This window comes from Aulonocara stuartgranti, assembly GCF_965226115.1.
Source record: "Aulonocara stuartgranti genome assembly, chromosome: 3".
In the NCBI taxonomy this organism is placed as follows: Eukaryota; Metazoa; Chordata; class Actinopteri; order Cichliformes; family Cichlidae; genus Aulonocara; species Aulonocara stuartgranti.
In genome coordinates, this window is record NC_138941.1 from 56,376,997 (window position 1) to 56,390,892 (window position 13,896).

Consider the following 13,896-nt stretch of genomic DNA (forward strand, 5'->3'; position numbering starts at 1 on the left):
AACTTCCAAAACAGAGCTACTAGATCACTTAAACTGACAAAGACAAAAAACCTTATTTTACTCGTACAATCTGGAAGTTGTGTCCTTCCTATATTAAAGCTGCTATACAGAATCTGCAAAACAAACTGGGTTGAAACATTTTTGACCCTCTTTAACAACATTCCAACATAACATTATCATTGATTGGGGAGTTTAAAATTAATGATATATTTTTATGTGGTTCAGCAACAACTCTACTAAAACTTATGACTGCCGCAGTACATACATCACATTTGCACAGAAAATGCCAAACGGTTCCCTGGTGGAGTGAGGAGCTGTAAAGAGAAGCAGAGTGCTCTTTTTATATTCTAAAAATGTTTTATGCTAGCTTGTTTCAAAGATTCTGTACTGCAGCTGTAAATGTTTTCCAAAAGCACACATACACTTACCTTATCAGTGTTTCTCAAACTTTTTACAGTGTGTACCACCTGAGAAAATGTCAGTTCTTCCATGTGCCACTATGAAAGCATGAAACTCATAAATCTTAAAACACAAAATTAGTATCTGCAGCAAAGATTTTTTCATACATTGTATACATTCTACCACAGGCAAAGTTGCCTCCATTTTTATAGTTCTTTTATTAATATTTTGTAATAATTTATTTGTAATAATTTTTTTCTGTTTTGGGAGTGTTTTTTTATTTATCTGTATTATACTGTTTACTTTTTACTCACTATTAGCATAATTCATTAACCTCCCCCCCCCTCCCCGGTCTAAAATAGACCACAGGGATCTGTTAGTTTTAAAACACTAGAATAACTTATAAGAACCTTAAAAAAGTAGATGGTAATAATCATGCCCAAGTTCAATCTTTACGTCAAAAGAATGAAATGTCCACAAAATGTACTTTAATCGCAAAAAAAGATACTTTATTAAGCAATTTAGAAACAACAAATGAAACAGCTCAATCAGTTAATAATATTCACATTCAAAATGTAAGAGTTTAAAGAAAAGTTTAAAAAAATTATCTCTAGTGGGTATAAAAAAAAAAGACTATGTCAACCAGAGTCTTCCAGTCTTCTGCTCACTTTGACAATGCCCCCAGGGAAACTGCGAATAATCATTAACTGCAGAGGTTTTTATGATACGAACAACATCTGATGTTAACAATCATCCACCCCCCACCCCCCCCCCCCCCCACCCCCCATTTTATGCATAACTGCATTTCATGATTTCTTATAATCTCAAACAGAAATTTATTATTCCCCTTCCGTCATTCAATGCATTTTTTTTTTATTTCTGAGTACTTATTCTATCTTTATCTTTTTAACACCCGTTATTGAACTTTACTTGAACATTAGTGTTTATCAATCACAACACAAATTACTTCTTCCCATTGTTATACATAATCAAATCAAAAACCTTCCTATTTCTGTGTATCTGTGCCTGCTGTTTAGGCTAAATCCTAACACACATACAAGCTTTTGTCTGAGCCGAGGGATCTCAGTCTTATTGATCATATGTAATGTGAGGAACATCTGATTTGGTCTATTTGATGAAACATGTCATGCAAGCAGAAGTGACCATTTTCACCACAGTGCTCATTAGTTATAGAAAAGCAGGTTATACATACCACCCAATTTCATAAATATCTTTAAACAGAACATTTTTTTAAGCATAAACAGAAAATCGATTGACTACAACATTCAAGCATACAGATTTTTTTTTCAAAAGAGATATAAGAAAGACAGATATAACAAGTGTGCTAAAAGCTATTAAAAACAGTATGAATGAAAAATCTTTAGTATCCAAAAGACAAAAAATCAAACCCTTTTATTCCGTTTTTTGAAGCAGCTCAGAGCATGCCATTGCGAGCTTAAAAAAGGGTTTGCCACAAGATTCAAAGATTTGCTCGTTCGTTGCACCTACACACACACACACACACACACACACACGCACACACACACACACACAGACAGACAGTCAAAAGTGGATGGACAGTTTATAGTAGCTTGTTATTTTGGATAAACAGAAAGCTTAAAAATAATCATTCATAGCACAATTAAAATGAGAGATTTATCTGAAAGGCTAAAAATGTCAAATTTAGCCAAAAGGTGAATATTACTTTGCAACAAAGAAGCCGATGTATTTTAGTTTGTACAGGTTCTAAAGGTAAAATTCACTGTGTTGCAGGTTAGCACAGTTGGATACTTTTTAGAAGTTACCTTATAATAATCACAAAATAACTTAGTGATTTTGTTTTGATGTATTTTTGTCATATTAGTGATATTGGTAAAATATGAATATGTATTATTTTGTGTATTTGATATCATGGCATATAATCCTGTATATCTTTTGCATGTTTTTTTTTTTTCCTTTTTAGCTTGTTTAATTCTACTTATAACAAAGTAGTTAACATGCACACATTTAGCACACAACAACGGCAACAACAGCAACAACTCCCTAATGCAAGAATAAACTTACCACATCTCCGGGCAATTACATAGAAGATTATCACGACCACAACGGCAGCAATGGCAGTGCCAGCAATGATGGCAAGGCGTGTGTTAGCTTGAGAACCTGAAAAATATATGCAAGAAATGGCTTGAAAATAAACTTTTTACTTAAATGCAATTAATCTGATTACGTATAAATTTTCTATGTAATTTTGTAGCAAAAGTACAATGTCAAATATTATACTTGTTGGAATCGGATCAAATGAAACCAAATATTCTGGTTTCTGTTTAAATATTTACTTTACTGGAATACATTCAGTTTATGCCAAGTATATTTTCCTTAATAATTATTTGAATAAATAAACTTTGCAATTGCTATTTTTATTTAGCCTCAATATATAAATAATGTGGTTTCCCAACATAGTTACTTAAACTTCCTGTTGGTTTTGGATCACCAACTGAAACACTTACATCTGTTTAATGTCTGCTGGGATCACACTGAAAGTAAAATAATATTTTTTCACAAAAAGAAGAATTTGTTGTCATAACTGCTCTATTAATATTTAAAAATAAAAATACCACAATCAGAGTAAATTTAGACTTTTTGACATGTTTCTTGGAGCTGTTGAAACAATGTCAGAAATGTTTAATTACTAAAATCCTTTTCTTACTCTCATCTGTTGTTGAACTACTTGTAGTCTAACAATATAACTAAATAAGGTTAGATGTTAGTGGGGAATTAGTTTTCCCCAAAGGTTATCTCAGCCTTCATTCTGTTCTGTGGCTGTAGCTCAGGCCGTAGAGCAGGTCATCTACCGATTGGAAGGATGGTGGTTCGATTCCTGGCTTCCCCTAGGCTGAATACCAAATGGGCATGAGGAAGATACTAACTCCAAATTGCTCTCCGATGCATCCATCGGTGTATGGATGCATGTGCATAATAGTGAGGAAAGCACTTGGAAAAAATGTGCTTGTGCGAACACACACACCATTTCCCATTTACAACCCCTGCTGAGTGCTTTACACTGCTGCCCCTGGGACTTCGACCCAGATAACTGGTAAAACATGGATAAATGCAAGGGCGTAGATTTGGCATGGACGGAAGGGACATGTCCCCACCAATATTCAGCGATTATTGAATTGTCCCCACCAATAATTTGATCTCTTCGAGTAAAGAAAAACAAACCCAATAGAAAGAAAAAAACGATCTGTCAGCGTCTCATTCACCCAGCGGTGCAGAAAGAGTTTAATTACGTTCTCTACTGGAGTCCGACCTCATGTGACAAATATGGACAATGTGATTGGCTGTGGCTTTCAGGGAGCTCTGTTTAGCTTTAGCGGCAGAAAGCCTGCGCTGCGAGGAGGAGAGGAGGACGGCAGCAAAAAGGAAGAACCTGGATATAAGAAAGTATTTTTCAAAGAAACCTGTAAGTCACTTAAAGCTAGGGATGGGTATTGATAAGATTTTCACGATTCCGATTCCATTTTTGATTCTGTTTAACGATTCGATTCTTTATTGATTCTCTTATCGATTCTTATTTTTTAAAAAGGAGAACACTAAGGTCGATTAGCTTAGAACTTTGTTTTATATCTTCTCTTTGAACAAGACAGACATTTAGGAGTAACATGGCCTTACAAAGCCTTACAGCCTTACAAAGAGATCCACAGCCTGGCTCTTCAACGGGGTGTCACAGGGTCCCCAGGAAACAAAAATTGTAAATGTAAAATAATAAAATAAATATTCGTCTGTAGCAATAACAAAGTATAACATAAATTATTCTGTAGCAATTACACAAGAATATCCAGTAATGTCCCTGCCTACAATTAAACACATTCACTTACCGAAAATTTGAGGGCATCTGCTGTGGCAAATGGGTGCAAGCCTTTTACCACAAACTTAGTCACTGCTCGGTGACATTCGTCTATCCTGGCCTGAAAGGAGACGCTACCGGTAGACTGCAGCGACAACTGCCAGCATCTGAGCCAGACTCAGTCTGTCTCTCTACCATGGTCACCTAAATGCACAGTAATGGCAGGTTTTGTAATAAGGCAGATCGCGCTAACACAATATGCACTGTTAGTTGATTATTTACCTGCCGCATTAACGGGAGAGGACGTGCAAACGTTACCGCTGCTGCTGGGTTGAGATTCACGAGTCCGGAGCGGAATTAAAAACACGACATTCATTTAAGGTTATCGCGTGTTTTGTGAGCAAATGCTTTTGCATATTCGTAGTGTTTCCTCCCTTAAATGAAATATCTACATTTGCAAAAATGGCAAACAATTCCAAGGAATTGAAACAGTGGGAACCGGTTCTCAACAAGAACCGGGTTTTGATACCCATCCCTACTTAAAGCCAAATTAACTCATAAAATGTGTCCGTCATAATAACGTTACAGGCTATGCTAGGCTTTGGCCCACATCAGTCTAAAACTGTATGTACCCATTAATAACGTGTTTTGGAAACTAACTGCACAAGAGGCAGCACTATTAGTTATCTCAGTCTCTCAGAGCAGCATTTCTAATTTTGATTGAAACTATCAGAGAAAACGGCAGACTCGAGCAAGCCAGGATATTAGTTTACTGAGGCTGTTAAAATTATATGTCTAACGTTAAATGTTGGTGACACAATAATTTCATCCTAATGGTACTGACATATTCATAGGGTTAATTTGTGAGACAATATTTTATGAGGTGGTTTTGCAAATATCCACCTTGTAGTGCAGTTTGCACAAATTGTTTTAAAAATGCACTCACCCCACAAACATTACTGATGAGTCAAGATCTGCACAAATTGAGAGAAACACTGAAGCAGCTTCACATTTTATTCCTATTGACATGTATGTCCTATTTGTCAGGTGACAGAGGCAGCTCTGCCATGTTGTAGCTCAGACAGAGGTGAAGAGGCAAGGTCAAGGTTCAAGGTTCTTTATTTGTCACATGCATAGTTATACAAGTATAACACACAGTGAAATGTAGCCTGACACACTCCTCGACATGTGCAAAAACGGGGGGGGAAGAACATATACATACATATATACATATATATATATACATATATATATATACATATATATATATATATATATATATATATATATATATATATATATATATATATATATGTATGAGGAAGATGGCGTTGTGGTCAGACTTCCCAAAAGCCGGGTGTGAGACAGCTTTGTAGCCCTGCTTGTATGGCGTGTAGCAGTGATCCAAAATTTGATCCCCCCTCGTTGGACACGAGACATGCTGGTAAAAGTTTGGCATGACTTGTCTGAGGTTCGCTTTATTAAAGTCTGCTGCTACAATGAGAACTCAGCACATCATGTAATTCGGACATGATGTGCTGAGTTCGCTTCAAAACAAGGACCTGGGCGCAGCCCTCATTGGGAATTCTGATCACAACGCCATCTTCCTCATTCCCCAGTATAAACAAAACATACGGAGGGAAGAAGTAACCACGAGGGAGGTAAAACGGTGGTCTGCCCAATCAGAAGCTACGCTACAAGACGCAGGTGACTGACTGATGATTTGGTGCTATAGATGAACTAGTATTTATCATCATAACAATTGTTAGGCTGCTGATGTAAATTGATTCATTAGTGTATATTTGACAAATAATCTGAATTGACATGTCTCACTTTTTATATGGCACAAATCAATGTGTTATTTTATCAGGTAGCAATATGTCCTAGTGCAGTCAGAGGGGAAGAGCCAGGGCCAAAGGTGAGGCACATCAAGCACAGAATAATAATTTTAATCTGAGGATAAAACGCATGTTCTTAGGATGAAAGATACTTCAGTGATCTCAGAAGACTAAAAGGATGGCTAAGGCCAACAATGACTCAAATGAGATTAAACAATGCTGCTGTGTGTCCACCAGGAGAGACTGGACAGTATAGATGTAAAACCAATATGCCAGCAGTTTATCTCAGTTACCGAGAGGAGCAGGCATGTGTTTGGCTCCTTCACATAGTGGACATTGAGTTGTTGTGTGGGACACCAGTAGTCCATGTCTGTTGCTGTAACAGTAGTTCATGTTTAGAATAAAAAAATCCCAGCTGACTAATTTGATCGGGGCAATAGTGCCTAAAATGTTGCATAATTTTGCTGAAGAGATCTTTTACTTTGTGGTCATCTTAGATGAGTAGTTTTATGGACAAAAACCACCAGGTCATTAAGTGTTCCCTTAGTGCTAATGTGTCAGAGATGTTGGTGTATTATAACTGAAGTAATGTTGTTAAGTCCTTAAAGTCATATTCTTTTATTGTCATGACTGTATTTGAAGCTATTTTTATTTTTGTATGATACCTGATTTATATGGAATGTGGAAGTAAACTAAAGCCTAAAATACTTAGTCAGTCATTTGTTTAATAGTAATTTAACATTATATAGTTCACATAAAAAAAACTATGAATTGTAATTTTAAATGGTTTAAAAGCATGCAGAATAGCATTGTGGCAGAGGTGTGGTCCCGGGCGCGGCTGCAGGGGAGGAGTGGTGTAGTGAGCTCAACGGGGCTGTGCTGGAGACGCAGGTGAAAACAGCTGATGGCGTTTGGACTGATGATGGTTTCCTTCCCTTTTATAGTGAGAAGGGAGAGGAGCGGAGGGGAGGCTGGAAATCAGCTGAGACCGGAGCTGTCAGACGGTGGTCGGTCATAACAAGTGAAAACTATAAATAAATGTGGCATCTGGCGACAAACAACTGTGCGTGTGTCAATGGAAAATTGTATTTAGTAGTCAGTATAATCTTTTAATTATATAAGTTTGCATATGGTAGAACACTGCATGTAATCATTTGTGTTTAGAAGTATATAGTTGGTGACATATTTAAAGAATGTCTCATCCTAGGAAGTCTGTAACAACGGTGTGTACTTCCCAGGGTGTTCTGACTTCACCCCCACATCCTAGGAGCATGGGAAAGGTTGTACCTTGTCTTATTGTTTTACGGTAGGATTAACGTAGCTGTGTCAGTTTTAGTCTAAGTGCCTTTTTACATATAGATGAACTGTTGGATTTTCCAGACCAGCAGGTTAAGGGAAGTCGTTTATGGGGTCACACTCTGACACACACACACACACACACACACACACACACTCCAATGTAAGGAACAACCACCCACTGAAGTATAAATAAAGACCGGGGTAGTCTCTCATTTGCGAATCTTGGAGCCTCACTCTTGGTGTGTGAGCTCTGGAGGCTACCCTTGCTAGCAAGAAAATCTGTCTGTTTCTCCTCTCTGATTCTCTGCTGAAGAAGTGTTTTAGAATATATCTCTTAACAGCGTGTGTGTACGTGTGTGAAGTGCATTTCACAAGCATATGTAGACAAGTATATTTCTCCTTTTTTTTATTATCAAGAAAAAAAAGAAAAAGGGCAGAGTTCGGTGGTTGAATCATCCGTCCCCACCAATGCCAAAACCAAATCTACGCCCTTGGATAAATGTTATTTTCATTCATTCTATTCATTTTTAAAAACATTTTTAAATTTAATTATACAAATTGAGTTCAATAAAATGCTCTTACTGGTATTTCCATCCACCGCTGAAGTATTGATGGTTAGAGCCCTGACAGCTGGAGCCTTGACAGCAGAAGCACTGACAGCAGAAGTAATGACGGCTGTAGCACTGACGGCTGTAGCACTGACAGATGGAGCTGTTGAAATATTGAGAGAAATATCAAGGTACTGATCCACAATTCTAAATATTTTGATTAAATATTTTTTACTTGTTGCGGACCCTACATCCATTTAAACATTTACTTTATATTGCGCACATTTTAAAGATGTGTAATTCCCTTGGATATACAAAATCATTGATGTTTACACTAGAAAAAAAAATACTGTGTTCAGTGTTGCAGCTGTAAAAACTGTTGGGTAGTAAGCATACATACCTGCTGAGGCTGAATAAGTGAGAAGCAAAAGCAACAGTCCCACTAAAGTCTCCATTGTGCTGAATGAAATCAGAATGCTGACAAATGGCTAAATGCTCGATTGACTAGCGTTTTCTTTGAGCTGCTGTTAGGGTGATGAACTGTTACTGAAAATTGACAAGTATATTTCCTCTTTTGCTTTTGGCAATAATTGCCTAGCTTTCACATTGCTTTATACCTTCTTCCTCATTTTATAGTGTGTCCGTTTGAATTAGATGCATTTATTAGATCATATATGCACACACGAATGAATATCAGTACAGTAAGAAGAGTATAAAATTGTGAGTGTCTATGAATGAATCAATGCAGCTTAACAGTCGCCTCAAAACCCTTTATATTGTAAATTGGCCTGTATTTGTATAGCGCTTTTCTAGTCCCAAAGGACCCCAAAGCGCTTCACACTACATTCAGTCATCCACCCATTCACACACACATTCAAACACTGGCGATGGCAAGCTACATTGTAGCCACAGCTGCCCTGGGGCGGACTGACAGATTGTACCGTAAAGGCTCTGAGATAATACAAAGAAACCCCAACAATCCAATGACCCTCTATGAGCAGTTCTGAATTCAATTCTGGATTTAACAGGGAGCCAATGAAGAGAAGACACTGTGGAAAATATGCGCTTTAATCTTCACCCTGATTCTCAGTCGGACTTGCAACAGGTTGTCTTGCCCATGCACATAGATGACTCTTCAGGACTTGAAATGTTGAAGCTCAAATTCAAATTTTATTTGTCACACACATAATCATACACAGTACAACATGCAGTGAAATGCTCATTGCTGTGCAATGCCCGACCATTAAACTACACTACAGAAATGTTCAAGATTTACAAAATTACAAATTTTACATTTAGAAATTTAGAGAAAATTACAAAAAAAAAATTACAGTTAAATAAGAAAGGGTCTAACAGATGTAAACAATAAATTAAGAATTTAACCTAAGAATCAAAGACTAAACTAAGAGTTCGATGTAAATTATAAAGATAAAAAATAGGATGTCCAAATGAACAATTTAAGAAAGAAATTATAAGAAGTGTGCAAATAAACAGAGTGTGTGTGGTGCTGTGATGTATGAGAGTCCAGTCATAGACCTAACTAGTGTTAGAGGCCATTGCTCTAACACTAGTTAGAGTCCACAGTTTGAGCGGCTTAGAACTTCTGAAGAGCACATTAGCTTACTAAAAACAGTAGCTAGCTAATACTGCCAGATGTATTCAAAATCCTGAAATACAACTGGCAGTGAGGAAACAAAAAAAAACAACAACAACAATAATTCGTTTGTCAATATAATAGCTAATCTGTGAGCTAAAAGGAAAGGGACGACCTGACTAGATGTCAGAAATAAATTTGATAATTTTTTAACCCTTTAAAACCGGTCAGAGCGGGCACGCTCCGTTTTGCGCAACTACTTTTAAATCCTTGTAGAACTGCAACCACATAAGCTAGCGCAATCATTTTGTAGTTGTAGTTACATCTTATGCCATCACTTTTATTTATGTAGCAAATACTTAAAACACTTATTAAGATAAAGGGTAACTGACCCAAAACACTTTCTAGTTGATGTAGAGGGAACAATAACCTCAATCTAAATCCTGAACAGTTAATCAGGAACTACAGGTTCATCTTCAGCTTCAGAACCATTTTTGTGCTCAACTGAAAACTCATCATGTGCTTTCATTTTTGATGAGCACACACACACACACACACACACACACACACACACACACACACACACACACACACACACACACACACAGCAAGTACAACAGATGACCTGACAATGAACAGAGGAAGACAGGTGATTAAATACACACAGGAAGTCGTCAGAGGAAGTGCGAACACGTGAGGAAATGTAATGACACCACAGAGAAGTAAAACCCAACACAATGAGGAAAGAACATAAGAGACTTTCAACAAAAAAAAAAAAGGAAACATGGAGAAAAACACAGTAATCAGAGAATGAAATTAAATTACACAAAACACTGGGTTGCAGACCCACTACTGTGACACACAGAAAACAACAAAAACAAAAAACGTATGCACTATCGTTATGGTCAGAGGAAGCTTTGTGAAGCTTTGAAACATGTATTAAAGTTTATTACTCAAAACTTTTCAACATGGTCCTGTTTGGTTGCCAAAAATATGTAGAAGGACTCTACAACTTGAAATAAAGTGCTTCATTATGATTGCCCACTGCACAGAGCTGAATTAACAGCTTCAGTTTTTCAGATCCTGGTTTAGCAGATCGCTGCCATCTACTGGCTGGCTGGAGTTTTTATTGTGTTTTCCAGTATCTGCTGCACCACCAAGTTCCGTATTTAGTAACCCGTGTTGAGTTTGATGAGCAGCTCACAGCTGGAGCTCTGTGTGTTCAGTCTGAAGGTTTCAGGTAAACCAGCCTGTAGCTCCAGGCCGGCTGCACAGTTTGTGACAAACATCAGAGCTCCTTCTGTTCACATCAGGCTGCTCTCGTCCTTCCTTCTAGTCCCACATTTATACTGTGAGCAGCTCTGACTGACAACATGCTGTCACACTGAAAACTTCACATCTGCTTCTTCCTCCTCAACAATTCATCTTTACAGTCTGATCTGCAGCTTCAAGGACCTCTCTGCTCCTGACTCTGTGCTGCTTTCATTAATGTTTAGACCTTCTTCATCAAATGTTATGTTAGTTTCTGATGCTACGGTTCAGTTTTCTATGGTGCTGATCATAGGGTGTGCACTGGTTAAATGCTAGTATGGCCCTCAAGCAAATGACAAGGCCAGGTGATGATCTTCCAGTCCTTTAATTGGCAGATTTTGCAGAACACTTACGTAGGTGGGTTTGGCTGTGGTTGTTCTAGAAAACAGAACACAAACTACAATCCCATGTAAACCACAATAATCACATTATTCATATTTCTGCATTTTCTTTTTTTCTCAGAACATAAATCCACACTTGGCTCTGTTGTCAGCTTAATTTTTTGTTGTGATCATGTGGTGACCTCCATGTATTATTATTATTATTATTATTATTATTATTATTATTGTTATTGTTATTATTATTATTAATAATAATTATTAATAATTTATTTATTTAATTAATTAATTTCTATTTATTTGCATATTTTATTTATTTATTTTTTATTTAACCTTTATTTAACCAGGAATGTCCCGTTGAGATCAAAGACCTCTTTTTCAAGGGAGTCCTGGCCAAGAGGCAGCACATTTCAAGACAAATACATACGAACAAACAAAGTTAAAATTACACAAAACAATTACACATTATTGAGGCAGCCTGTAGGCCTTTGAGTTTAGTTTTAAAAACATTTAAAGACAACAATTCAGTTAGTTTCCAGTCTTTCTGTAACATGTTCCACGAAAAAGGCGCAGAGTGGACAAAGGCTTTCTTACCCAGCTCTGTGCGGAAAAGGGGAACAGACAACAGCAGCTGATCATTTGAGCGCAAGGAGTAAGAACCACTATTTGTCCTTGTGACCAAAGTACAAATATAAGGAGGCAGCAATCCAAGCATAGCTTTGTAAATAAAAGTGTACCAATGCCCCTGTCTTCTAATGGCCAAAGAAGGCCATTTTACTCTTAAGTACAAATCACAGTGATGGGTCAGGTATTTACAATTGGTAATAAACCTCAAGGAAGCATGATACATCGTGTCCAACATTAGAAGACATGAAGAAGAAGCGTTCATATACAGAATGTCACCATAATCTAACACAGATAAAAAGGTTGCAGTGACAAGACGTTTTTTTACTGCAAAAGAAAAGCACTGTTTATTACGGAAGAAAAAACGAAGTTTAAGTCTCAGTTTCTTTACTAGTCTCTCTATATGTGGTATAAAGGTGAAGGAGTCATCAATCCAGACACCAAGGTATTTATATTCATGAACTATCTCTATGACATTTCCTTCAAGGGTGGACACCACTGCAATAGGCTCCGGGACCTTCTTTGACTTGGAAAACAACATTAGCTTAGTCTTGTCAGCATTGAGAACTAATTTTAGCTGAATAAGTGAATGCTGGAAAGCAACAAAGGCTTTCTGTAAAGTTTCAATGGCCTGAGCAAGAGATGATCCATAACAGTAAATAACTGTGTCGTCAGCATAAAAATGCAAATTTGTGTCTGAGACATTTTGACCCAAGTCATTGATATATAAAAGGAACAGAAGGGGACCCAAAACTGAGCCCTGTGGCACCCCCTTGTGGACAGCAACAAATTTAGAACAAAGACCTTCAAGTTTAATGCACTGGGTTCTATTTTTCAGATAATTTGAGAACCACGCTGATGCATGTTCTGACAATCCAAGGCTGAGCAGTCTGTTTTTTAGGACTGCATGATCAACAGTGTCAAAAGCTTTTGAGAGGTCAATAAAGAGTGACGCACAGTACAATTTCTTATCAAGTGCCACAATAATATCATTTATCACTTTCATAGTGGCAGTGTTAGTACTGTGTTTTTTCCTGAAGCCTGACTGAAATTTGGAGACAATATCATTAGAGTACAAAAACTCTTTCAACTGGTCACAAACTAGAGATTCCAGAATTTTGGATAGAACACACAAATTTGATATTGGCCTATAATTAGTCAACACCGATGGATCACCTCCTTTCAATAAAGGCAAAACGAAAGCTGATTTCCAAACCGATGGAATTTCTTTGGTTTTAATTGAAAAATTAAATAGAATTGAGAGTGGTTCTGCAATAAAATCAGCTGCCAACTTCAAAAAATAAGGTTCCATCAAGTCTGGACCAGGAGGTTTTCTGTGATCCAAAGCCTTTAAAGCTTTATGCACTTCATAAACACTAAAAGGTACAAAGTTAAAACGGTCTCCAGAAAACATAGAGAGTTCTGGGCAAGTATTTGTTAAAAAAGTTTCTGCAGAAGCAAACAGGGAACCCACTGATAGAAAGTGATCATTAAAACAATTCAAAATTTCAGTTTTATCATTAATTGAGACTGAATCTTTTACAACAGATTTAGGAAAGGTTTGAGTCATTTTATTGGCGGAAAAAGACTTGATTACTTTCCAAAATTTCTGTGGATCATTGAGGTTCTCAGTGGTGACAGACAAAAAGTATTCAGATTTGGCCTTTTTAATAAGAGAAGTACATTTATTTCTAAGCTGTTTGAAAACAGACCAATCAGTGGAAGTATCTGTTTGTCTCGCCTTGTCCCATGCTCTATTACGCTTGTGTATGCTATCTGCGAGTGTCTGCGAAAACCAAGGATTTTCTCGACCTTTAATTCTAACTTTCCATAAGGGGCATGTTTATTAACAATTCCCATAAAACTTTCCTTAAAATATGTCCAAGCTAGCTCTACATCTGGTAATAGTCCGATTTTTTCCCAATTAACTAATGACAAATCATGATGAAAAGCCTGTTCATTAAATTGTTTAAGATTCCTTTTGCACACTATGCGTGGCTTACATTTTGGAATTTTAGCATTTCTGCAAACAGCAACAACACAGTGATCACTTAGGTCATTACAGAAAACACCAAGCTAAGAGAATTTATGAGGTACA

The 13,896-nt window shown here is 37.0% G+C and overlaps 1 protein-coding gene across 1 annotated transcript; it reads right to left on the reverse strand.

The window, feature by feature from the left end:
- Positions 1 to 1,215: 1,215 nt before the first annotated feature.
- On the reverse strand, positions 1,216 to 8,569 carry LOC309697419 (uncharacterized protein). The gene is made up of 4 exons (XM_082519293.1): positions 8,332 to 8,569; positions 7,966 to 8,094; positions 2,464 to 2,559; positions 1,216 to 1,904 (listed from the first exon to the last, which is right to left on the reverse strand). The coding sequence occupies exons 1-4, from the start codon at positions 8,384 to 8,386 to the stop codon at positions 1,813 to 1,815; spliced, it is 372 nt and encodes a 123-aa protein (XP_082375419.1). The 5' UTR covers positions 8,387 to 8,569; the 3' UTR covers positions 1,216 to 1,812.
- Positions 8,570 to 13,896: the final 5,327 nt, after the last annotated feature.